This window comes from Oryctolagus cuniculus, chromosome 16 (assembly GCF_051225735.1).
Source record: "Oryctolagus cuniculus isolate XC-2025 breed Fujian yellow rabbit chromosome 16, ASM5122573v1, whole genome shotgun sequence".
Lineage (NCBI taxonomy): Eukaryota > Metazoa > Chordata > Mammalia > Lagomorpha > Leporidae > Oryctolagus > Oryctolagus cuniculus.
The window spans coordinates 22,933,344-22,959,899 of NC_142882.1; the positions used below are offsets into that span (position 1 = coordinate 22,933,344).

The window sequence follows — 26,556 nt, forward strand, 5'->3', positions numbered from 1 at the left end:
GTGTGGACCTCCATGCGTCGCTGGCTCCCACGGGTTTGCATCTCCCCCTCTGTTTGATGGGACTGCACCTGCCTACCACTGGGCTGCCGGGCGGAGCAGTGTGAGCGGGCAAGGTCCCCGGAGTGTGGCAGTCAGCGGCGGCTATATATATACACCGCCGGGGCCTCCTTGTACCTCCCACCGCTTCTGTCCTAGTTCCAACCCTCATCACGCCAGCCCGCTCTTACGGCGCCTTCCTGGCTACTGCTCCATCACCACCAATCTGTTCTTTCAGCTGTCAGATTTATCTTCCCACTGCCAACCCTAATAGATCCCTCCTCTGCTTCGTAACCTTACGTGACTCCTGCTGTCCACGGGGCCAGAGCCTGGCCTCCGCCATGCAGCCCACCGGGCTTCCCCCTCCCCCCGGGCGAAGCCTTCTGCCTCTGGGTGCCAGGCTCTGCTCCTGCTCCTCCTGTTCCCTTGTGGGTTCCTTCTCTCCTTCCAGGGAGGAGTACAGGACACAATATGTCTTGGGTGCCAACTGGAACTACAGTGGATATGAAAGAGATTCGAGTATCTGCCTGTTTTAAAATTTACTTCCATTTTCTTTGAAAGATCTCCCTGCTGGTTCACTCCCCACCCCCCAAAATGTGCACAACAGCCCGGGCTGGGCCAAGCCCAAAGCAGGAGCTAGGAGCTCCATCCAGGTCTCCCATGGGTGTCAGGGCTCCAGGGACTTCAGCCATCAGCTGCTGCCTCCGTAGGGTGTGCGTTAGCAGGAAGCTGGTTTATGATTTTTTATTTATTTATTTGAAAGGCAGAGTTACAGAGAGAAGAGAGAGAGAGAGAGAGAGAGAATCTTCCATCCACTGGTTTTCTCCCCAAATGGCTACAACAGCCAGGACTAAGCCAGACAAAGCCAGGAGCGTCTTCCTGGTCTTTGACATGGGTGCAGGGGCCATAGCAGGGAGCTGAATTGGAAGTGGAGCAGCCGGGACTTGAACCAGCGCACATAAGAGATGCCGCTGCTGCTGCAGGCTGGGGCTTTAACCTGCTGCACCACTGGCCCTGCTCTCTCCAAGCAGTATCTTAACCCACATGCCACATACACCTGCCCCCGTCAGGATCTGCACTTCTGAGGCTCCGAGAAGTTAAGGCAAAGATCCCGCAAGGAGAAAACCCAGGACTAGGATTTAACCCCATGGCTGGGCTCTCTGGCTGTGCCAGCAGGTTTGAACTCCGGGTGATGTTGTCTTAAGAGTCTGTGTTGCCCTCCTCCTCTGACCTGCTCACCTGTGTGGGGTCCTGAGGAAGGGTTACCATAGCAACTGGGCTCAGCATTGCTCCCCTGGCCCAGTGCACCTGCTCCTCTCTAGCCTCGGTTCCCCACATAAACCACGCTTTACCTCTCTGCCTTACTTCTTTTCCTTCTCTGCCTCAAACCTTCCATAGCTCCCGCATGCTCAGAGCAAGAGCCAAAGTCCTCACAGGGTCCCCAAACACTGTGCACCACCCCTGCCCTTAGGCTCCTGCCTCTTTCCCTGTCACTCATTCTGCTTCAACCACGTGCACCTCATCTGTGCTCCCCAAGGCCCCAGACACATGCCATTTGCACAGGCTGGCCCCGCCACCCCACCCCATGCCTGGGGTTTCTCTCTGAAGTGCGGCTGAACCCCCTTGCTGTCTTCCAATCTTTACTCAGATGTCTTTCTCTGCGTTTGGGCTGTCAGTAACAGTCGCCACCAGCCACTGGTGGTCTTTGAGCACTTTTTTTTAAAGATCTATGTATTTTATTTGAAAGGCAGAGCTAGAGAGAGAGAGAGAGAGAGAGAGAGAGAGAGAGAGAGAGAGAATCTTCTATCTGCTGGTTCACTCCCCCACATGGCTGCAACGGCCAGGGCTGAAAGCCAGGAGCCAGGAGCTCCAGCCAGGTCTCCCACATGGGTGCAGGGGCCCAAGCACTTGGGTCATCTTCCACTGCTTTCCCAGGTGCATTAGCAGGGAGCTGGATTGGAAGTGGAGCAGCCGGGACTCGAACCAGCATCGGTGTGGGGATGGCGGCATGGCAGGCAGCACCTTAACCCCTTACACCACAACACCGGCCCCTCTTGAGCATTTAAGTGTGGGACGCAAAGCGGATTTCAAAGCGAAGAGCGTGCAAAATGTCTCGTGTGGGAGACTTCTCACCGATCAGCTGTGGGAATGATACAGGCAGCTCTGTATCTGCCATCTCTCCATCCCCGCCCCTCGTCCCCGCATTCAAGCAACCTCGGATGAAAAACCTAGTTAGATCCACAATGGTTGTGTGTGTCAGGATGGGTGCAAATGTTCTGTCCATGTCCCTGTTCCCTAAACAACCCAGTGTGCCGCCTTACCTCGGCCACCTTCGCTCTGTAGCAGGTGCTATAAATCACCTTCAAATGACCTAAAGTCTATGGGGTTGTTGCAAAAAGCTTTAAGCGAGTACTTCGCCAATGTATAGAAAGGACTTGAGGGTGCATAGACTGGGCGTCCTGGGGAGGTGGGGCCGGGCGGCTGTGTGTGTGCCGGGGAACCACTCTCCCATAGCTATCGCTACAAATTGATGTTGTGATTCCAATTAAGTGCAACTGTTTCTTTTTACTTTTTAAAATGTGTTGACTGGAACACTTAGAACTTCAGATACAGGGCAAGCATTCGGCCCAGCTGCTGGGACACTGCTTGGGATGCACACATCCCATCCCCCGTTGGAGGGCATGGGTTCGAGTCCTGGTTCTGGTTTCTCCAGTTTTTTGCTTTTGGGCACCCTGGGAGGCGACAGTGATAGCTCAGGTTAGCTGGGCCCTTGCCACCCACGTGGGAGACCCGGATGGAGCTCCCAACTCCTGGCTTTGGCCTGATTTGGCCTGGCTGTTATGGGTATCTGGGAAATGAATTAGGGAATGAAAGATTCTCTCTCTCTCTCTCTCTCTCTCTCTCCTTTTCAAATAAAAAATAAGCATTTTTGAAAAACTTTTTGTATGCAGCTTATATTGGATTTCTGCTGGGCAGTGCAAATCTGAACACTTTTTTTAAACATTTATTTTATTGAAACACAGACTTACAGAGAAAGGCAGAGAGAGAGAGAGAGAGAGAGAGAGAGGTCTTCCATCCGCTGGTTCACTCCCCAAATGGCTGCAATGGCCAGAGCTGCGCTGATCCAAAGCCAGGAGCCAGGAGCTTCTTCCAGGTCTCCCGTGTGGGTGCAGGGGCCCAAGCACTTGGGCCATCTTCCACTGCTTTCCCAGGCCATAGCAGAGAGCTGGATCAGAAGTGGAGCAGCCAGGACTAGAACCAGCGTCCATTTGGGATGCTGGTGCTGTGGGTGATGACTTAACCCCTCACACCACAGCGCCGGCCCAGAGATGGAATTTGAAGGACCCAGACTAATCTGGCAGTTGGAGCAGGAATTTTTAAAAAACAACAACAGAGTACCTTGAATTCAAGGCTGTGGGCCAGTGTCCCTCCCCCCACCTACTCTTACCCCTCCTCATCTAAATCCTGCTCGGGCATCCGTCAGCCTGGAAATTTCATTCCCTCACTATAATTAGGGTCCTCCTGATCTGCAAGACTTCAGGTGGAGGTTGGAGCCTCTCCAGATCCCAGACTTACTCAACACAAGCTGCTGCAGCCCCTTTACCCCCACCCCCAAGAGCTGTTGCCTCCCCAGCTCACTGTCTGAGGATACGTCACACCTGTGACGGGTTCATTCATTGTGTGCACCTTTTCATTGAACGACTGTCCTGCGTCAGCTCCGTGGAGCAGATGCGATCTCTCTGACTGCTCTCCCCAGCGCCTGGGCTGGGCTCGGATTCATACTTGCTGATGGTGGGGCAGGGGGCAGGCCAGCCTAGCAGGTGCATCTCTGCTGGGGGCAGTCAGCTTGTGAGATTAAAAAAAAAAATAGGAAGACTGCTTGGTGTTTGTTTGGGTGAGGTTTTGAAGACAACGGTTCAGGTGCAAGGTATTAATCTGGGAGGGGACTCCTGGGAGTGTTGACAGGGGAGGGGACATGGATGAGACAAGGAAGAGCAGGCATGGACAAGTGAGCCCCTGGAGGACCCACACCTCAGAGCCCTCCAGACCGAGGGGCGAGGGAGCTGAGGTATTGGAACGCCTGCCGCCAGCCATCTTTGGTAAGGGACTTTTTCTTATTTCCTGGGCCCATCTCAGCCTTGGAGGTACCAGCACAGAGACTGGCTGGCTACAGGCTAAATGTGGCAAGGCCCAGAGTGTGCCCTCCGCTTACCCACAGAGCCGCCTGCTTCTCAGCACGTCTTGTCCACTGTGTGAGGTGCCTGTGACCCATTCCCCTCTGTTGCCTTGTGCCTGGACAGCTCACCGCAGGCCACACGCACCTCTGGGAAAGCAAGCAGGTGTGGGAGAGGCCCCTGGTCCCCCTGCAACCTCCTGAGGTCTCCGGACGGGGTCTGCGTAGAAAGAGCAGCTGTGGACAGTTCATCTCACCTACTGCCGTGATTCTACCCAAGGGCTCACCCTTCTGCGACCTTAAACTTGAACTTGGTCCCCTCTAGGGCTGACGCCGGCTGTTCTTCCCTCTTCCCATTCTACAGGAGGCCAGCAGGGCAGGGGTTGGAACCCATGCACCCTGCTAGTTTAGACACAGCACAAATCCCAGGGGGTCCCAGGGGCTCCCCGACACCACCCCTCTCCCCCCACCCCCCAGGAAAGCGCGCACCTGCTCCAAGTCTCCGTCAATCGCCTTCTATCCCACGACGTGCAGATACGGTTCTGCAGGTAACAAAATGGACACCCAGCAGAGGAAGAGGAGGAGGAGGAGGAGCCTCCGGTGGCCCCGCCCACCTGTCTGCTGACCCTGACACCCACCCTCTGTCTCCCATTCTGCCTTCTTCCAGCATCTTGGCGACAGTTGGGACAGAGTTTGACCTTCGGACACTGCGAGCAGTGCGGGTGCTGCGGCCGCTCAAGCTGGTGTCTGGAATCCCAAGTGCGTGAGTCTCGCATCCCAGCAAGGGGTTTGCTCGGGGGTCCCGGGGAGGGGGAGCCTTCGGTTTCCCTCTCTGCAGAGGATCTCAGGGGGGATCCCCACCCCCTCAGCCTGTATCAGGACAGTCTCTCCTTTTCAGGGGAGCCCCCAGGAAGCCAACCAGGAGCCTGGTGCATTTTTTGAGCACCTGTTGTCTACCAGCCATGATCTCATTCACCTCTCACCACTCTGGGGCTGAAAAACTGGAGGAGGGTCCCATGGCTGAGAAGCGGCAGAACTGAGAGTTAGCGAGTGGGAACCCCAAGGCTGGGCGGTGACACCGGTGGCAAAGACCTGGGCTCTTCGTAGGAACTGCGCATTTGTACCCGGGTCTCTGCAAAGATCCCAGCTAATGTCGCCTGTCTCGTATTACACCAAGAACCCCACCAAAGCTAGATGTGGACTCACCCATTTAATTCTGCCAGGGAGGTCCCCTCGGGGTCCCCATTTACAGGTGGAGAAACTGAGGTTTGGAGTGACGCCCTCCCTTTGCCCAAGGTGATGTCGCCAGCTGACTGGCTTGGATCCCTCTCCCCCCACCGCCGCGCTCCATGGAAGCCGAGAGGGAAGGAGGGAGGGGTGCAGTTGCACCTGCTCCCTCGGAGGGGGCGGGGCTCTGCGGCGAATGAGTCCGAGGGTAGCAGGGTGGTGGGGCAGGGGCGGAAGTGTAACAAGGGGGCAGGCTCGGCAGGAGTAGAGGCCTTGGCGCAAGCCCCGCCCCTGGAGGCGCCCTGCGCTGCCCCCAGCCCCTTCTCCGCCTTGTCATTCACCACCATCTGTCCCCTGTTGGGTTGCTCAGAACAGAGAATCAGCGTATAGGGGAACACTGGGCTCTGTTAGAGGGACCTGGGTTCGAATCCCGCTTCTGTCCTCGCACCGGCTCTGGGATGAACCACAGCAGCACCCCTGAGCCTCGCTTCTCCCTTCTGTATAATGGGACTCACCTGCCCACACCCCGGGGAGCAGGACACACACAGAGGAGTGTGTCTTTAGGAGAACGCGCTACCTTACCTGCTGGATAAAAGCTGCCCAAACCCCCAAAGCTTTGGCTCAGAAACACTGGGATTTCTCACCCAAAAGGTCACCAAATGGAACGGATACTACCGCCCCTCCCAGGACTTCACAGGTGCTTCTAAAACCCAGAAGGCTGTTTCCGCCACCATAAGCGCCCATCCCCGGCAAGATCCCCCCCCCAATCCTCCTGGTAAGAGTTCCCGGGGATGCCAGCTCACGGGCTCCCCCCCGCCGGGGTCCTCTCTCTGTCTCTCCCTCCTCCCAGGTTTACAAGTCGTCTTGAAGTCAATCATGAAGGCGATGATTCCTCTGCTGCAGATCGGACTCCTCCTATTTTTTGCAATACTTATTTTTGCAATCATAGGGTTAGAATTTTATATGGGAAAATTTCATACCACCTGCTTTGAAGAGGGGACAGGTAGGTGACGTGGTCGGTGGTGGGTTTTCAATTTTCTTCTTTTAATATGTAAAGGGGATTCGCAGGGGCTTCTTTCTCCTGGCTGCTACGAGGCTGACTCAAAAAAAAAAAAAAAATCTTGGCTGAAATAGCACCCCCCCCTTCCTCCACCGCCGCCCTCCCCGCTAAGATCTGGGTTGGCACTGCTGGCTGTAGGCTAGGGCCCCTTGGAAAGTGACCTGAGGGAACGTGATTTATTTGGGAATAACCCTGGAAAGCGAGATATCTGGGTAAAGAAAGAAATAACCCCGCCAGCGACCCAGGGGGTAACCAGGATGCAGTCCCACTGGGCACCACTAGGAGGCAGTGTGGGGCGCACCTCAGCCAGGACCAAGTCAGGCAGGGGAGCGAGGGAGCTTGGGTATTTATCCACGGATTCCTGTTCCGCCTTGGTGAGGACGCCCCCTGCACAGCTGGCTGCTGAGAGCAAAGGGTCTCCAGGTCAGAGCCCACCTGGGCAGGGCAAGGGACAACAGGACACAAGCAGGAGTCCCTATAGCTGGTGGTCACCATCTGGCAACCTCAGCCCATCCCTGGAGGCATCTTGGCATCACCCAATCAGAATCCAGCGCCCCGGGGAGGGGAGGGGGTCCGAGCCCCTCCCAGCACAGCGGCCTTGTTAACCCTCCAGTGGCTGGCTCAAGGGGACCTGTAGGAGTGGGGCCAGCAGAAAGGGATGGGGGTGGGGGGAACAGGAAAGAGACATGCGCCCTGGCGCTCAGCCCTGAGCCTGCCATATGGAAGAACAGGTGTCCCCTACCCCGACGCCCACTGGGGACGCTCGGGGCTGGACTGGCTTTCGGATGTGGGATTGTCTGCTCTCTAGAACCGTGTGGAATCCAACAAGGAGGGCACCTGCCGCTCGGGATTCAGGCCGCGCTGGTGGTCCCAAGAAACCACCCAGGAAGGGGGAGACCCGGCCACAGAAGATGTGGCCTCCCACCCCTACCTCCCTCCACAATCTCGGCCGGGATCAGCCCCAGGGGAAGAATTATTGGTGGTGGTGGTGGTTGTGGGGTGTTTTTTTTTTTTTTTTTTTTTTTGGTCTTTTTGCCCCTTTTCTCTTCTTCCTCCTCCGGTCTGCTTGTCTCCTGGGCTTGCGAAGTTTGCTCAATATGGAACGTCCTAATTATTTCTTTCCCCGATGAGGGAGGTGTTGATTGAGGAAGGAGCTATTTCTGCTGCTGGTCTCGTCAGGCGGAAACCAGAGAGAGAGAGAGAGAGAAACCTTGGAAAAATCAGCCGCTGGCAGAGGGTCCTGTCTGTGGAGTTTCTGTCCTGCAGGTCCCCGAGCTTGGCTTGGGTCTGGATGGGGTTCGAGGGGACGCAGGTGCGTAGGAAGCCTCGCTTTAGGAAGGTGGCTGAAAAACCTCACAATGAAAAATATCACACGTGTGAGTAAGAGACAGATATATATGCACACACCCAGGCAGCTGGCTAATTTTAAAATGTATTTATAACCAAATTCCTCAGACTCTCTGGATGGATTTTTTTTTTTTTTTTTTTTTGAGAAGTGATCCTGAAAAGGCTTCCTGTTGATGGAGTCTGCAGACAAAAGCACCACTCTGGGCAGGGGAGGGGGAGTGGGTGGGGTTTGGTCACATCCCCTGTGGGGGTGCTGGGTTCGAGTCCCGCCTCCTCCTCTGAGTCGAGCCTCCTACTAACGCGCACTCTGGGCTGGTTCACCTGCCGCCCACGTGGGGGACCTGGATGGAGCTCCCTGCTCCTAGCTTGGCCCCGTCTGTGCACCTGTCGAAGATGTGGTGGACATTTGGGGAGTGAACAAGCGGAAAGGAAGAGAAATGCAGTGGTATGGGGGGGTGGGGGGCAGCTTCCTGCTCGCTCAGAGCCTCCAAGGTACAGGCCCATCACTCACAGCCATCTGCAGGGTGCAGGCTAATGTGGGGGTGCAGCCACTCACCCCCAGACACGGGAACACCCCATGCATAGGGCCAGCACAGAAGGGTTACCCTGGGGGTGTGCAAATTGAGCCAGGGTGGACACAGAGAAGCTTCCAGAAAGAAAAAAAATTGGCACATGGCCAAGTACACAGCAGTTCTCTCTGATTTTAGGAGCCCATGGAGTTCTTTCTCCTGCCTCCTGCCTTGAGCCTTGTGTTAGAAACACGTTGCCTTCCAAACTGGGCCTGTCGGGCGCCCCGTGAGGGATGAAGGCATCTTCCATGGGCTGGGATGAGCGGCGAGGCTGGATTGGGGAGGTGGGGAGGGGGTCTCTGTTCACCCAGCACCCTCTGATCCCTGTTGCTTTACTTCCCACTGTCCAGGGTGCGACTCGGTCCCCCAAGCTTGTACCTTGAGATGTATTTCGGTTGAGAGGAAGCTCAGGTTCACGCCCTCACAGCCCTGTCTTTGGAAAGCCCCAGTGGTGTCACTCACGGAACAGACTCCTCCCATATCCCCAACTCTGGCCTGGCGGAGACTTCTTTCCCCCAGGGTGGGAGCTGAGGGTGTTGCCAGCCCCATCGGCACCTTTGGGATTTGGGCCGCCTCCCCCAGTAAACCTCCCAGTACCACCACCACCACCACCACCCCGCCAGGGACACCCATTGTCACAGTTCTCTCTCCTTGTGGCATTTGCACAATCCACCTCCTGGCTCCTTGGGGAAGGAAGACTTGGCTCCCTGTGTACCTAACCCCCAGGCAAGAGGAGGGACTGTGCGTACTGGTGTCCTCGCCCCCAGGCCATCTGAGCCCAGAAGACAGTCAACAAGGCTCAGAAAGTAACACAAGGCGACTGACAAGTGGGTCCTCAGAACACATGGCATCCAAGGCGCACGCACCGTTTGTTACCCAAAGGGACTGCAAAACCAGGACTGAAAGCAAGCTCGGGTCAAGTGGGGAAAACACGCAGCTGCAGCGCAAGGACCCAGGGCCTCAGGAACAGGATGAGAGCGCTTGGGAAGCGTGCGAGACTGGCTTTAAAAGCAGGCTTAGTGGAAGGCAGAGGGCGTCGAGGGGAGAGAGAAGACAGACAGACTGGGCCAGAGTAGATGGATAGGTAGGTGTTGGACCTGGTGATAGGTACCTGGGGATTCGGTGTCTAGTCTCTCAGAGAGTTAATGACAGATCATTGATGGGTGGATGGATGGATGATAGATGGATGGATAGATGGGTAGGCAGATAAATAGATGGATAGCTGAGTGGATGCCTTGATCTGTAGATGGATCAACAGATTAGTGAGTGCAGCCCGGAAGCCATTGTCTCCAACTCGCTGGTCCCTGTTTCTCAGTTGGCTCCCCCGCCCCCACACTGCTTCGCCCTGACTTTCCTCTTCCCTCCCACAGACGACATTCAGGGGGAGTCTCCGGCTCCATGCGGGACAGAGGAACCCGCCCGCACCTGCCCCAATGGGACCAGATGCCAGCCCTACTGGGAAGGACCCAACAATGGGATCACCCAGTTCGACAACATCCTGTTCGCCGTACTGACTGTTTTTCAGTGCATCACAATGGAAGGATGGACGGACCTCCTTTACAACGTGAGTGATGGGGGACCCTCGAGGAGGCGGCGACGCCGGGGGTGGGGGGCACGCACCTGGCTTTGAAGTTCCTTGCTCAAGCCCAGCTTCCCTGGACTCGCCCGCGATTCCTCGGGGGATCTGGTTATACCCCCTGCCTCCCAAAGGCACCTGTGGCCAAAGCTCAGAGCCCTTGTGCCAAGAAGCGAGCCATGAATGGGAAGAGAATGGGGCTGGGCTAGGGTCCAGGGGGGCGAGGGCGCCGAGGCCACAGCCAAGGGGCGGGGCCGGCTCTCCCCACACTGAGACCCTCTGCAGGTGCCCGTGTCCGAGGCGTGGACCCTGGCCCACCACGCGAAATAGACGCAAAAGGCATCTGTTTGTTGAGTGGCTATTCAAGATTTTACCCGGGGCGCTTGCCCACCCCCCCACCCCCCACCGCGTGGACCGCTGTCCTTGGTCCTGAACTTGGTTTGGATCCCAAACCAGGAACCCGAAGCTGCACGTGTGTGCAGGGGCCCAAGCGACTTGGGCCATCACCTGTGCCCGTCCAGGGTGCACATCCGCAGGAGCTAGAGGATCCCTCGAAAGCCAAGCACTTGGAGACGGGCTGCAGGCGTCTTGGCTGCTGTGCCCAGCACCCGCGCCTAGGGGGCGCTGTTCCGAGTCATAGGTCCCCATGAGAAATGAGCCCTCCTGGGAGGGAAGCAGCTGGGGAGAACCTGGGGGAGGTTTCAGAGCTCAGGCGGAAAGAGACTCGGGGGGGCTGAGAAAATCGTGAACACAGAGAGAGGGGTCAGGTGTTCAGGCGAGGGCGCCCCCTGGTGGGAGAGGCGGGGAGTGCAGGACCAGAGTCTCCAGGGATAGGCGCTGTTGTCCCAGGGTCGTTGGCCCCGTGTGCGTGGCCTCCTGGGGCTTAGGCTCCCAGGACTTCCTTGCTGTGCAGCCTCAGGCGAGTCGCTTGGCCTCTCTGTGCCCCCTCATCCCACACCATGCAAAACGGGAGAAGCGGGAGCCTCCCAGGGCATGAGTCTGAGACCCGTGAAGCCGTGAGCGCTGTGCCCCGGCCCTGCTCATCCGAGAGCTCCTTCTAGAAACTCGTCGCCATGGTCAGATGACGGGGCCGGGGAGGTGGGGTCAGCAATCAGAACACACCCAGACGCTGAAGGTGGTGGCAGAGGACCAAGAATGGGTCCAGAAAACAGGAAGCCAATGTGTGATACAAAGAAAGGGGCTTTGTCGGGCAATCTGGGGGGGCTTCTTGGAGAAGGTGCCATTTGAGCTCAAAGAAAATGAGCCAGTTGGGAGAGAGCATTTTCCCCCAACACCTGCAGGTTTTCTCATTTTTTTTTTCTTTTCCCACTTGGCTTTGGGGGGAAAAGGCGCTTTAACCTCGCATGCACCTGTTTTGTTTTTTGTTTTGTTTTGTTTGTTTTTAAAGATGTATTCGTTTTTTGAACGGCAGAGTTAGAGAATCTTGCATCCACCCTGCTCTCCTAGGTGGGTGGCAGGGACCCAAGCACACGAGCCCTCACCTGCCACCCCCTCTCCGAGGTGTGCATGGGCTGGGAGCTGGAATTAGAGAAGCAGGAATCGGGCCTGGGACCCCAGGCACCCTGGGCTGGGGGCGCCCCCGAGCGGCGACCCAAGGGCTGTGCCAGACCCCCGCCCCCGCTCTCACAGGGGCGCCCCCTGCAGGAGACGAGGGGCGCCCCCTGCAGAGACGAGTTTGTCTGAGGTTGAGCCCTGGCCCCCAGAATCCTGCAAAACCATTATTGGCCACCGGTTATGCAGGAGCGCCCCCTGCAGGAGACCAGGAGTGGTGGTTTGTCTCCTGCAAAACCATGGCAGTCTTCCGGGCCGCTGGGTGAACTCTGGGGACAGCCAGGTGCTTCCTGGGAGAGTGGTTCAATTAGATGACGTCATTGGGAGGGAGCGGCCAGGTTGGACCAATCAGAACCAATCAGGAGCCTGGAGCTCCGTCCCGGTCCCCCACGCAGGTGCAGGGGCCCAAGTCCCTGGGCTGTCTTCCGCTGCTTTCCCAGGTGCATCAGCAGGGAGCTGGGTCGGGAATGGAGCAGCTGGGACTCGAACCCGTGCCCCTGTGGGATGCTGGGGCTGCAGCTGGCCGCTGGCTGTAAAGTGACCCTGCCTCTCGTGCCAGTTCTGGTGACAGCGAGCTGGTCAGTGCACCAGGCCTGCCTCAAGGCGGAGGCTGAGGGCCTGAGCTGGGCTTCGGGTGCACCTGCCCTGCCCCCCACCTCACTCTCCCCCTCCCCCCGTGGGACCGAGGACTGCCCGTGCAGACTGATTGGAAACCCTGGGCCCGTAGTGAGGTCCCCCAGCTGTCACAGACAGCCACTGACGGCTGCGACTGATCATTGACCCCAGCCTTTTTTTCACTCACAGATATTAGCCTTGGCCAATAGGGAAACGTCACACTTTACGGGCTGGTCGATCACATATTCATTCAACAAACACTCATTGTCAATCATGTGTTCATTCAACAAACCTGCATTGACTGTGCCTACTGCACACAGCCTGGCGGAGAATTGGAAACAAGATCATGGCATGCAGACAGGGACAAGGGCTTAGGGTCTCGCTTTATACATACCAACCTTCAAGTCCACCCTGGGAGCTGGGGCCGCTGCAGAGAGCGCGCATCCACCCCCGAGAGCTGGAGCCGCTGCAGACAGCACGTATCCACCCTCGCCACGCTGGGTCCAGGCTTGTGGCTCCGAGACCTGGTGGGGTTAGGCCACACCTGACCAGGGCACCCGGCGAATAGGAGCGGGGCTGGGCGGTGGTCCGAGCTCAAGGGGGGCCTGGGGCAGGGCGGGGTGGGGCAGGAGCTGGCAACCCCTCATTCACAAGGACCCCTCACCAAGTGCACCCCACAAAGCAGGGGTTGTGTGTGGGTGCTGGGATCCCCCGGTGAGGGGCTGCGGTCCTGGGTCAGAGCCCTGCAGGTAGCAGGCTGCGTTGAATTCATGTTTGGCTTTTTTTTTTTTCCTGGCTGCCGTTGGCTGCGACCCAGCCTGATGCAGTTCTCAAAGCGACCTCGGGAGGGGCCACGGGATTTTTTTCTCCGTGGTTCAGTGTCTCTCCCCTGCCTAATGCCAGGCGGGAGAGCCACAAAAGTAACTCTACTTGGTGATCACAGACACCCGTGCGTCAGCCACATGGCCCCTCGTGGCCGGAGCGGATCCTTGAGCAAAGCCTTGTTCCGTTTGCAGGTGGTAGGAGACTGTCAGACTTTGGGGGATGGCCGGTCGCTTATTCACTCAACAGTCATTGCAAGCCTCCAGTTTGCAGGTGCACGGTACCATGCCTGCTGCATGCAGGGTCTTATCCAGGCTCCTGGGAGCACTGGCGAGTCGGTGGGGACAGCCAGAGGCCAAGGCAGAAACCAAACTTGAATTGCTGGTGCCTCTGGCCTGGGGGGTGTGGGGCGGACATAGAGTCTCTTGTCGGAGCACATGAGTGAGTGGATCAGGTCACAGCCCCCTCCCCCGCCCCGACCCCGACCACCTCATTGGATCCTACACTCGGCTTTGCGGGGAGTGGGGCAACACATGAGCCCGGGGAGGGGAGAGACTGCTGTCTCTGTGGTAAGACCTGAGGCAGGTGAGAGGGAGCCACGTGGGTATCACAGGGAAGGGTGCCCCCTACCGGGAGGACAGTTTAGCAGGTGCCAAGACCCTGTGGCGGGCACCGGAGGCAGAAGGGAAGGAGTAAGAACAGAGGAGAGGCCGGATGAGACGGGGCAGGAGGGGGGGCAGCAGATGACTTCCTAGGCAGAGAGGGGGCGGGGGAAGAGGCCTTCAAGATGAATTGACAAAAAAGGATAAAATAGTTTGGCCTAGAATTATCAAAAAAAAAAAAAAAAGCGCTGTGGCATGGTGGGTAAAGCCGCTGCCTGCAGTGCCGGCATCCCAAATGGGCGCTGGTTCAAGTCCAGGCTGCTCCTTTCCTAATCCAGCTCTCTGCTATGGCCTGGGAAAGCAGTAGAAGATGGCCCAAGTCCTTGGGCCCCTACACCCATGTGGGAGACCTGAGGAAGCTCCTGGCTCCTGACTTCAGCCCTTTGTCATTTGGGGAGTGAACCAGTGGATGGAAGACCTCTCTCTCTCTCTCTCTCTCTCTCTCTCTGGCTTGCTCGCTCACTCTTTCTCTCCCTCCCTGCCTTTGAAATAGGTAAATACATCTTGAAAACAGTCGACAGACAGGACAAGGTCTATGACAGCTGTGTGTTTGTTCAAGGGCATCCCTCATGGCCGCTGCCACCCTGCAGCTCCTCTGGAGTCAAATGCACCCCACTTTTATTCTACCGGCCGGGAAACTGGGCGGATGTATGTGATTTTTTTTTACATCCTCTGAACTCATTCCAAAGGAGCCGTGCTCCCAAAACTGAGAAGAGAAGACGTTGTCGAGCCATTGAACAGAAGACATGGGGAGGGCTCCGCTGGGGCTCAGCCATTTATCTGATGGCTGCGTATTTATTGAGCGCTGATGAGGCGCCAGGCGCCGCGAGGGACCCCGGCATGGCTGCGATGAATCAGTTCCCTTCTGCAGCAAATGACGGAGCCTCTGTTGAACCAGGATCCCCATGCACTGCATTGGGAGCGTCCAGGGAGAGGTGAGGGGGCTGCTTTATGTTGCTCCCCTGCCTGTTCGTACCAGAGAACCACACTGGGTGGGTATTTTTTAAAGATTTATTTATTAGAGAGACAGAAAGAGAGGTCTTCCATCCACTGGTTCACTCCCCAAATGGCCACAACAGCCAGAGCTGGGCTGATGGGAAGCCAGGAGCCAGGAGCTTCTTCCAGGTCTCCCACATGGGTGCAGGGGTCCAAGGTCTTGGGACATCTTCTACTGCTTTCCCAGGCCATAGCAGAGAGCTGTATCGGGAGTGGAGCAGCTGGGACTCGAACCGGCGCCCATATGGGATGCAGGCACTGCAGGTAGCAGCTTTACCTGCTATGCCACAGCGCCGACCCCTAGGCAGTGTAATCTTAACTAGATCACCATCACGTGTGCCATCTGTCATTGGCTACAACATCCTTACAAAGCCTAGGACTATGTGATCTTTTCTCTTTGGCTTCCTCTTCTCTAGAGTAACTTTCTCAGATTTCACGTGTGACACACAGCCATCATTCACCAGATAATATTCCACTCATGTATCCTCTCTCCTCTTGATCAGGATTTGGGCTGATGGTAGTTGAGGGCTGGGATAGACATCTCCACGGTGAGCACACCCTTGGTGAATGCAGGCTCTACACAGCCGTGGTGTCGTGAGATCTTAGCAAAGCTACACAAAGGTCATTTGCTTAGGTAGATATGCTCGACCTACTCTTAAAAGTGGTGGCCCCATGATCCATGAATTTCCCTGTGTCTGTTCCCCATGTTCCTGTGTTGAGATTCTGTTCCTTGGACCCTCAGAACAAGACCTGATTTGGGAAGGAGATTGATAGATTGCACATGGAATTAGTTAAAGATAAGGTTATGGGTGGGGAGCAGGGTTGTCCTAATGCAATGTGGCCGGCTTCCTTATAAAAAAAGGGGGGGGGGATTTTGACACAGAGAAAGATGCACATGGAAGAACAAGGCAGTGTGAAGGTGGAGGCAGAGACAAGGGCACTGGTGCAAAAGCCACGGAATGCTACAGATTGCCAGCCAATAAGCACAAGCAGAGAGAGAGGCACGGGCCAGAGTCTCAGCAGGAACCAACCCTGCTGACACATTGACCTTGAGTTTCTGGCTCCCAGAACTTCGAGATAACACATGTTTTCACATGTGCAGCACTTGGTTTGTGGTTCTTTGTCACTGGCAGGAGGTTAATACACCATGTTGCCCTCATATGGGCAGGGAATGAGAGTTCCAGGAGCTCCACAACCTCACCAACACCTGATGGTGTCAGAATTTCCCACCTTAGCCAATGAAGCAGCCACAGTGTCAAATGCACGTTGGATGGTGAGCTTTTAAAGCCACACTCAAGACTTTTACAACCTGCATACAAGGGAGGAACCACTAGAGGGCTCCCTCTGCCCCGATGACTTTGAGCCGAGACTTCCCTCTGAACTCTGGAGGGAACTGACTGCCTGGCTCAAATTCCACATCTGCTACTGCCTGCCCTCTGTGACCTTGAGCTGCTGTCACCATCTCTCTGGGCCTCACTCTCTCAGCTAGAGAAATGGGCACGAGGCTAACACAGGGACACAATGAGGAGTCAGTGAGTGAGTTAACATCAGACGCAGGCCTACGACAGTGCCTGGCACCCAGTAAATCATCTGTTAAGTGCTGCCCTTTTTTTTTTTAATCATTCTTAAGGCCTCTTCCCTCTTGGCATCTCTCTGTTCCTGCTTTTTCTTCCCTTCTTCTGCTACAACTGGTCTGTTCTCTGTTGCAGAGGGAAAATGTTCTGTTTGTGGACTTTTCCTATTGAAAGGAAGCTGGGCACTTTGGGGGGCTCCCCTGTGCTTGGCATAGAGGGTGCAGGGAAGAGAGGGGGAGCCACTTGAGGAACAGGCTCATGACCCTGCCGTGTGACTTGGTGACTTCACTGGGCCCTCAGAACCTGGGATCACGCGTCTCTGCATGGAGGGGGCTGGGCACTGTGGACTTGTGTCTCCGTTTCAGTGTGTGTGTGGGGGGGGGGGTTCTGTCCCTCTCCTTCCGGCCTCTGGTCTAGGGCGCCCCCTTGTGTTTCGAGCTAATTCCTACATCTTGTGTGGACTGCGTGCTTTGGAGGGAGCCCCATCCAGGTGGTTTCCCCCGTTGGTTGGGCCTCACTCCTCCATTTTCCCTTTCTGGCCTTGTCCAGAGATCCAGAACTCATCAGACAACAATGTTCTGAGAACAGAGTCCCAGGAGAAGCAAAGCTCATCGTCCCCTACCCGTCAGGTCCTCTCTGAGCCCCACTCAACTCTCACCTGGTTTCCCTCCCCGCCCCCTGCAGAGCAACGATGCCTCAGGGAACACTTGGAACTGGTTGTACTTCATCCCCCTCATCATCATCGGCTCCTTTTTTATGCTGAACCTCGTGCTGGGTGTGCTGTCAGGGTAAGTCTCCACCACTCCATCCACACACCGATCCCAGGTCTCCCTCCTAATTTCTTCTCCGAAGAGGCCATCAAATCTGTTTTCATTCTCCAGGCAAAAAAAAAAAAAAAATATCCCTTGCCCCTTGCTTTGGGCTAGCCAGATTGGCATTAGCAAGCCAGTACCCTGTGAGTGAGTGGGCGCAGAGCTGTACTTCTTAAATTTAGTGGTTTTTTTTTTTTAAGAACAGTTTGGGTTTCTTTCTTCCCCACTTTTCAAATACAGAACCACAGCACACAAATACACATTTTTTTCCTGACACATGTGCTCTCTGCCCAAAGTTTCTCTTTTTTAAAAGTTTAATCATAAACGGGCTCCCACAGGAGACCTGGGAACTGGTGTGGTGGCTCAGCGGCACCATTAGCAACCCAGATCCTTCCAGTCTTGCACTCTCACAGCCTCACCAGGGGCTTCCAGTCTCACGGGTACCTCCCAGTCTCATTATGGCTGCCTCCAACTTGCAAGATGGCTGCCCCATGTCCCAAACAGGAAGAGGAAGAAGCGAAACAGGAAGAGGAGGAGCCTATTCCTGGGAAGTGGAGCGGCTGCCCAAATCTTATGATCCCATGAGCATCATTCAAAGGAGGGCCGAGAACAATTTTTTTTTTTTAAGACAGGGTTGGGGGAAAGAATGGGGTTGGGGAATTCAGCCAGCAGGGACTCACATCATATGGTTTTATGTTTTTGCTTGTTTTCCCCTAGCTGGTTGCAATTGTGAGAAAAAAAAAATGTGTGCACCTGCTGCCTTTTTAGTTTCTGATCTCGCAGGAGACCTGACCCCTGCCGGAACCCCCTGCATCCCACGCGCACACATACACTCAGGCTCCCCTAAAAGCCCCCTCCCCAACCCACCCCCAAGCCTTGGCCGCTGTTGTGCTTCTACAGGGAGTTTGCCAAAGAAAGGGAGCGGGTGGAGAACCGGCGCGCATTCCTGAAGCTGCGGCGGCAGCAGCAGATTGAACGCGAGCTCAACGGGTACATGGAGTGGATCTCAAAAGCAGGTGAGGTGTCCCGGAGAGGCAGAGGGCGAGGTCCCGGGCCCCCTCCCACCCCACCACCCAGAGCCCGCACGCAGAGTCGGGAACGCATCTTGGAGAGACCTGCGGGGATGGGCCAGGACGTCAGGAGAAAGGTCCTATATGGGGGTTGTCCTATATGGGGGTGTCCCAGGTTTTAGAATCTGGCTGGAAGACAGGCTGCTACTGGCGGAGATCTGAGACCACAGCCCAGCTCTGCCAGCTCCCCGCCACGGCCCCGCCTCCCCCAGCCTCAGCTGTTTAATGGGGAAGCGCACGGCCCTTGGGTTCGGTTCCAGGCACTTGAGAAGATGGTAGCGAACCAAACAGACCCAGACTCTGCCCCCTGCCTGGGTCTCGGACCTGCTACCGACGAGAGGACAGAGGGAGGGGTGCTGCCCGTTGCTAGCAAGAGAAGTAGGCGCATAGTAGGGGGTGGAAGGCAGCTGCGGGCAGAGTGGCCAGGGGCCGACTCCCAGGCGGCAGAGACCTCGCTGCAGGGAGGCCAAGGAATATTCTAGACATTCGGGATAGGAAGTGCAAAGGCCCTGAGGCTGGAGCATCGTGGAGACTCGGGCAGGAAGCCAGGGAGGGACCCAGGGCAGGACGCAGGTTCACTGTGTAAAGAAAAGGGGGCGCACAGCTCTGGAGACTCCAGACAGGGCTCTTAAGAACTCACTCTCTCGCGAGAACTCAGGAATCCCACGAGATTTCCTCACTCATCCCCTTTCAGGGCTAGCACCCCACCATGAAAGCAGTCACCTCCCACCGGCCCGCGTGAGAACTCCCGAATCCCACACAAGAGCCATCTGAGGGCGATGCCGCAATCGCCTCCCGCCAGGCCCCGCCTTTTAAAGACCCCACCGCCTGGCTCCACGGCCACAGCAGGGCTCAAGCTCCCGCAGGCCCGGAGCCCTGGGGCCTCGCCATGGAGTGGTTGGCTGTTTCTCCTCTGGCCATGAGTCAGGAACGCTTGGGCTGGGAGAATGGGGGCGCCTGGGGGTAGACGCCCCCTCTTCCCCAGGCGGCCAGGGGAGCTGACCCCTGCGCTCTTCCTCCCCCAGAAGAGGTGATCCTCGCAGAGGACGAGACCGACGTGGAGCAGAGACATCCCTTTGATGGTAACTGCTCTGCCGCCAGCCTGCGGGCTCCCGGGAAGGGTTCCGCCCGGGGGAGGTGGCTGCGGACCCCAAGCGAGGCCTGACCAGGGAGGGGAGACATCCCAGGCCTGCAGTCTAGGGCTGCTCATTTTTTTCCACCCAGCTGCTTCTGCCTGTTTTTCTTATCTGGAAAATGGGCACCATATATTACTAAAGCTGTCACCCACCCCGCGTGCTTGCAAGGAGCCATTCTAAGACTCCCGCTGGGTGCCTGAAATCTTCAACACCAAACCCCACGTCAGTGCGTTCGAGGGCGGCTTCAAAAAGGCCAAGAAAAAAAATCCCGTGCATTTCAAAGAATTTTCTTTTTTGGTACCAAAATAAACTCATCTCCATTTTTAGAAGATTTATTTATTTATCTGAAAGCCAGAGCTACAGAGAGAGAGAGAGAGAGAGAGAGAGAGGGGTCTTCATCTGCTGGTTCACTCCCCAATTGACTGCAACGGCCAGAACTGCACCAATCCGAAGCCAGGAGCCAGGAGTTTCTTCCCAGTCTCCCACACGGGTGCAGGGGCCCAAGCACTTGGGCCATCTTCCACTGCTTTTTCAGGCGCGTTAGCAGGGAGCTGGATGGGAAGTGGAGCAGCCAGGACTTGAACCGGCACCATATGGGATGCGAGCACTGCAGGCGGCGGCTTCACCCACTACACCACAGCACCGGGCCCTAAACTTAGCTTCTAATGCTGCTGCCTCGCACCTGCTGAGAACCTGGGCACTCTCCGTGATTTCTCCGTGTTCCACCTGCCCTTGGCCACAGAGGCGCAGAGCAGAGGGGAACCTTGTGCCGACCTTGGCTGGGTGCTCTCTTGGGAGAGAGACCAGGAGAGCAGCCATGAGAGGCCGAGGACAGGGCCTGCTGCGGGCCCTGCGCCATTTCTGTTGGCTATAGGAACGTGTAATCATCCTGGATTTGAATGAAAATACCGGGAATACCGGTGGTGGACAGGGTAGGGCTCCAGTCCTGGCTCTGCACCTGCCGCCAGCTACCTGTGCACATGCACCCTGGGAGGTGCCAGGCGGGCGATGGCTCAAGAGCCTGGGCTCCCGCTGCCCACGTGGGAGACCGGCTTGGGGGTTCCATCCCAGAGGGTTGTAAGGTGAACGGTACCATTTGTAGGAGGCCGGGGAGGGGCAGGCTCCCTGTGAGGTCATCTGATGCCTCTTTGCTGCACATGAGCTTGGCCCCTGCAAGCCCTTGGGCAGCGTCCCCTGTGGCAGGGGACATCACAGCCCCAGCCCACCAGGCTGATCCAGGGGTGTGAACTGTCACCTGTTTCCAGCCCAGAGCTCCCAGGAAGTGAGTTTTCCCGCCACTTAGAAGTAGAGGGAGGGGCCGGCATGGTGGTGCAGTAGGTTAAAGCCGCCCCAGCCTCCCATGTGAGCCCTGGCTTGACTCCTGGCTGCTCCACGTCGCACCCAGCTCCCTGCTAATGCATCTGGGAGAAGCAACGGAAGATGGCCCAAGTGCTAGGGCCTTTGTCCCCACGTGGGAGACCCGGATGGAGCTCCAGGCTCCTGGCTTTGACCTGGCCCAGGCCATCTGGGGAGCCAACCAGCAGATGGAAGATCTCTATCTCTGTCTCTCCATCTCCAACTCTGACTTCCAAATAAATAAATAAATCTAAAAAATAAGAGGGTACCTAACGGCATGGAGCAGAGGCAAATTATGGCATCGCCTCCCTGAAGCCCTTTTCCCCCACTGTCCCCATCTATAAAATGGGCCGATGGCCCTGGGTGAGACCCGCAGATGCCCCATGGCCACTGCTGCAGAAAGGGTAATGTCTTTGTCTCCTGCCATGTTTCCATTGTTGGAGCTCTGCGGAGAGCCACTATCAAGAAGAGCAAGACGGACCTGCTCCACCCAGAGGAGGCGGAGGATCAGCTGGCCGACATCGCCTCCGTGGGTGAGTCCCAGCTTCGGAGGCTGGCGCCTGCCGCTGACTGGTTACGAAGTTCCCGAAAGGCTTCTGGGCCCGCTGCCAGTATCCTTGGCCAATCTTTGTTACAGGGCGACTCCTGTAGTCCTAACGCTTGGGGACCAAAAGTGTTTGTGTTTTTTGGTGTTTTTTAAATTTTTTTTTTGTCAATTGGGTAATATTTGCATAGACATCAAGTGCTGTCTTGGGGATGGGACCAGATTTAAAGTTCATGATGCACCTGCTGCACACAGCCTGGGTTGGGGGGGGAGGGGCAGTGCGTGTGTGCAGTTTTTCAGATTTTGTGTGTGGAGCAATGTTTGGTGTTGTGAAATTTTTTCCCTATGTGGTGGCATCACTCCAGTACATCTGTGGGGTGTTTTGGGGTTTGGGATTTTGCAGTAGGGAGTGTGCGTCGTGTGGGAGGTGTGGCTTGGGGTCTGCCCTGATTAGAATACAACAGAGACACATGCCAGCCCATGCTGGAAGTGCACAAGTGGAGAATTAGCACTGTGCACAATGCTGCAGATGAAACGCCCTAGATTGGACCTGCTCCAGCCTGGTCCGGGGAGGCTTCCCAGAGGAGGTGGCATGTGTGCTGAGAACTAGCTTAGGGGTTCGCCACAGCCAGGATAGCAGACCTCCACCCATGGCTGCCCACAAGGGCCGGAGTCTGAAGAGGGAGTGGATGTTTGTCCTTTGCCTTTGCCTGTGCTGTGGACTGGGTGTGTTTCAGACTCCACAGTGCGAGTGTGTCGCCTGCTGGAATGGGTTTTGTCAAAAAGAACAGCCAACTGGGCGACATAAGATGGGGGTGAGGAGTTGGGAAGAAGGCATGGGAGGAGGGAGGGAGCAAGAGAAGATGGACAAGAGATGAGAGTTCTTGACCTTGAATGAATGGCAGGTGCACACACCTGTAAATATTCTGTGTTTGGTTCATGCATTTAAGGGGTGGGACCTTTGCTATGTGATTGCTCAATCTTAAAAATAAAGGACAGGAGAAGGGAAGGGAGGGAGGGAGATAGGAGTGGATTAGTTCCTGGAAGAATGGGTATTAGAAAAAAAGCTGTGCATGGATTTCCAAGTTGTTTTGAAAAAAAAAAAAAAAACCTTGCCTTTTAATCCCACTTTTCTATGCATTTTAAAAAATTTATTTACTTGAGAGGCAGAATTAGAGAGAGAGAGGGAGAGAGACAGACAGGGAGAGAGAGAGAGAGAGAGATTTCCATCCGCTGGTTCACTCCCCAAATGGCTGCTGGGTCGACCTGAAGCCAGGAGCCAGGAGCTTCCTCCGGGTCTCCCACGCAGGTCCCAGGGCTCAAGCACTTGAGTCATCTGCTTTCCCGGGGAGCTGAACTGGAAATGGAGCAGCCGAGACTCGAACCAGTGCTCTGATCCACATGGGACGACGGTGTCACGGTGGTGGGCTAACCTGCTCTGCCCCAGCGCCGGCCCCTCCCCCCAACAAATGTTCCCGAGTCCCCAGCACAAGTTATCCGCGTGATCTGCTCCACAGGCGCATGCTGTCTTGTACCCCCCTTCTGTCTGTCGACCGTGGCTGCTGAGGCCAGTCCTCACCCGCATAATGGTCATGTAGGGCAGGCGCTCTGCGGTTTCTTTCCCTGTGCCTCGGTGTCGGGGTTACTTCCAGTTTTTCTCTGCCAAGGCACTGCTGGGCACCTCGCCCATCGATCCCTCCCAGCTGTGTTTCCTTGTGGATGCTCATCGGATCAAGGATATTAACAGCTGCTCCACAAGACACACAAGTCCCATTTAACAAACCGGCAACATTTCTAGTAGTTTCGTGGCTTCTCTGCCCAGGCTCTTGCTTCTTGCCAATTTAATATCCTTCCTTGGTGGGGTATGTATGCCGTGACACCCTTCAGGCATGTTTTCATTTGCATTTTTTATTCCTAGCCAAAACACGCTGCTCGCTGTATTCAGATGAGCTAGTCTTTTTGCTACTCCTGAGTCCATCTGTTTAATCTCCGTTAAGTAGGTGTCAAGGAGTGTAGCATTCAGTGTTGTGTGTGTTGATTAGTCATGTCTGTCCTGCGTTCAGTTATGTGCATTGATTAGTCATGTCTGCCCTGCACACACACTCATGGAAAAAGGGAATAAAAAGATGACTTTATTTTGCTGCAAAACACTTGGAAATCCATGCATCTGTGGGGACGTCAAAGAATGCATGTTATGAAGAAACTATGTGTGGGGTTCTAGATTGTTCTGCACTGAAATAGACTTTTTATTTCATTTTCCACAAACTTCAAGAGGGCACCCCATGTTCCATTCTGAAAATCCGTTCTGTTGCATATTTTGGTCAGCCAGCGGCCTTGTTACCCGTGGGCTGTTCACTTAGGGACCGCATGGAAAATAAAACGTAGGTGCTCCAGTAAGGAACCTTTCTTGGAGTAAGTCAGGGTGCCTGGGGCTGGCATTGTGGCTCAGCGGATGTGACGCTGGCCTCCCAGGTCAGGGCACCTGGTTCGAGTCCCAGCTGCTCTGTCCCCCGTCCAGTTCCCTGCTGACACATCTGGGGAGGCAGCAATGATGGCCCAAGTGCTGGGGCCCCTGCATCCCTGTGGGAGACCCTGAAGAAGCTCCAGACTCCTGGCTTCAGCCTGGCCCAGCCCAAGCTGCTGTGGGCACTTGGGGGGTGAAGCATGGCTGTGGGCTTAGCCCAGTACGCCACAGCGCCCACCTCCCACATGTGCTGCCTTTGGATCACAAAAGCAGATGAACCCTAGGGTGGCTTCTGAACAGCAGAGACCAATGCAAGAGGCCATGGCAGGGAATTTCCTGGATGCCTGGGCCAAGGGAGAATCTGGCAGAGAATCCAAGAACATGCCACGCATATAGGGAATTTGCAGGAGTTCAGGAAAGCGAGTATCATGGAAAATGCTGCATGTGATTTTTCCACAAATTTTGCACCAGAATGAATGTGCCTCCTCATTCCATCTTTCTGCAAACATGACGAGGTCCCTACCTATGGAATTGGTGGCTCAGTTGGGTTGTTGAATCGATGGATAAACACATTTTCTTAAGATTTGTTTATCTGAGAGAGTTACAAAAAGAGAGATCTTCCATCCACTGGCTCACTCCCCAAATGGCTGCAATGGCCAGAGCTGAGCCAGTCCGAAGCCAGGAGCCAGGAGCTTCTTCAGGGTCTCCCACAGGGATGCAGGGGCCCCAGCACTTGGGCCATCTTCCACTGGTTTCCCAGTCCACAGCAGAGAGCTGGATTGGAAGTGGGAGCAGCCAGGACTCAAACCGGTGCCCATTTGGGATGGTGGCTTAGGGGGCAGGCATTTGGCAATGGTTAAGACGCTGCCCCCACATGTGGAGAGCATGGTTCAAGTGCTGGCTCCTCCCATTCTCATCCAGCTTCCTGCTAACTTGCACCCTTGGAGGCAGCAGCGATGCTCCAGTGCTTGTGTCCCTGGTTCCTGGTGTGGACTTGGCCCAGCCATGGCTGCTGAGGGCATTTGGGGAGCAAACCAGCAGATGGAAGATCTCTCTCTCTCTCTCTCTCTCTCTATGTAACTCTGCCTTCAAACAAAACACAAAATGAGTGTGTGCTGCAGTGTGTGATGGGGCGGGCCGCAGGTGTGTGGCTCTCACTTGCTCCGTGGGCTGTGGGATGCCGATGCCTGTCCCATCTGGTCCATCAGGAGACGCCCCCTCCACGAGTTGACCCTGCACTGGGTCTTGCTTTCCATTCTGAAGGTTGCATAGAAGATTCTCAGTGGCTGAGCGACTGCTGGACGCATGGTGATGGGACAGTGAGGGAATGAATGGACAGAGGGTGCATGGATCAGAACACAGCAGTAAATGAATGTAACAGGAGGTTCAGCAGAAGAGGTGTCTCCCAAGATAAACGCCATCGTCAGGGGATGCAGTTCTGCCGCTGCCCAAACCTGACCCCACTCAGTGGACAGTGCCACAGGCTGTAAACCTCGACCCATTGGGGACCCTGACGCCGCCTTCCATGCCACATCCCAAATCCACCCCCTCTCAGGCACTTCTCAGATTGCTCGCCTAGACTTGGGCTACCACTTCCAAACTGGTCTCCCACTGTTCCCCTCAGAGTCCATTCCTTCATGGTCGTTTGGTATACAGTAGGTACTCAATAAGTACAGGCAGAGGATACGTGGTTCACTCCCGCAGGGCCACTGGTACACAGTAGGTGCTCAGTAAGTGCAGGCACAGGACACCTAGATCATCCCCATATGAGCATTTCCAGAGAAATACCCATGGGAACCTAGGTTCCTACCCACTGCTTGCCCTCAAGGCTGAGCATGCTGCACGCAACATTGCTGCCTGCCCCTGCACTGGGCGTCCTGAGCAGAGGCTCCTGTGTCATCACAGCCGGACATCAGGGGCAGGGGACATGGACAACAGGCTCCAGCAGTGGAGAAGCCATCAGCTGCCCGTGGACAGCTCCTGCTGTTATGTGCAGGGACATGGCCTTCTGGTGAGCCCCCAGTGGTGACAGTGGTATCCTAGCAGCCGAGGGCTTGCTGGGGAGGCTAACGGTTGGGTCCCCTGGCCACGACCCTGCACCTGGTCCACACGTTGGCTAACTTCCTGCACAGGGACAGCCCACATCTGACCATCTGACCATTCCCCACCCTCTCTCTGGCAGGGTCTCCCTTTGCCCGAGCCAGCATTAAAAGTGCCAAGCTGGAGAACTCGAGTTTTTTCCACAAAAAAGAGAGGAGAATGCGTTTCTACATCCGTCGCATGGTCAAAACTCAGGCCTTCTACTGGACTGTGCTCAGTCTGGTAGCCCTCAACACGCTGTGCGTGGCTATCGTCCATTACAACCAGCCCGAGTGGCTCTCCGACTTCCTGTGTGAGTACGCCAGCCCCACCCCCTTCCTCACACCCTTTGCCCAGGCCTCCTCCTCTGCTAGCTCGTGTCCTTTCTGAACCCTCCCGTTTGTCTGACCATTTCCCCAAGTGTCACTGGGGCCGATGTTGGCTGAGCCCTTCTTTCTTGTGCCTGGGAGTTGAGAGCTGGCAGTTAGGCCACCAAATGCCACTGTGAGCCCTTTGTAGGAGAGAGACATATGGGTGCTGGTGAAGGGGATACTGGAAGATGGAGAAAAACAGAGCACGCAGGCAGCCAGAGAGAAACACAGGTATCATTTCTGTATGTGTCCTGAGACAGGGAGTCACCTGTAAGTTCCCGTTTTTCACTGCTCATTTCCAACACCCTTATTCCCTCTGCTTTCAAACCTTCTGCTTCTCTCATGTGTCCCCTCCTGCCCTTCTTTGGCTTCCTTATGTCTGGGGTTTGTTCCTAGAAGAATAACAAGTTCAAGAGCATCTGGGGTGAGGAGGGGTGAGGAGAAGTGGTGAAAGGTGGGAAAACTTCCAAGCAGGATCTGAAAAGTAAAGAGCA

The 26,556-nt window shown here is 55.8% G+C and overlaps 1 protein-coding gene across 10 annotated transcripts in view; it reads left to right on the forward strand.

The window, feature by feature from the left end:
- CACNA1A (calcium voltage-gated channel subunit alpha1 A) overlaps nt 1–26,556 on the forward strand; it is a 211,952-nt gene that overhangs the window by 113,334 nt on the left and 72,062 nt on the right. For 7 of the 10 annotated variants that reach the window (XR_016222260.1, XM_089315018.1, XM_089315021.1 and 4 more), the window contains 8 exons: nt 4,878–4,969; nt 6,288–6,440; nt 9,784–9,977; nt 16,915–17,018; nt 17,943–18,058; nt 19,138–19,192; nt 21,040–21,137; nt 25,795–26,004. Coding sequence is in view for 9 of the 10 variants with exons in the window: in XM_089315018.1 (XP_089171144.1) it covers nt 4,878–4,969; nt 6,288–6,440; nt 9,784–9,977; nt 16,915–17,018; nt 17,943–18,058; nt 19,138–19,192; nt 21,040–21,137; nt 25,795–26,004 (1,022 nt within the window). In the remaining variant the exon portion in view is untranslated. 10 annotated transcript variants of the gene reach the window in all.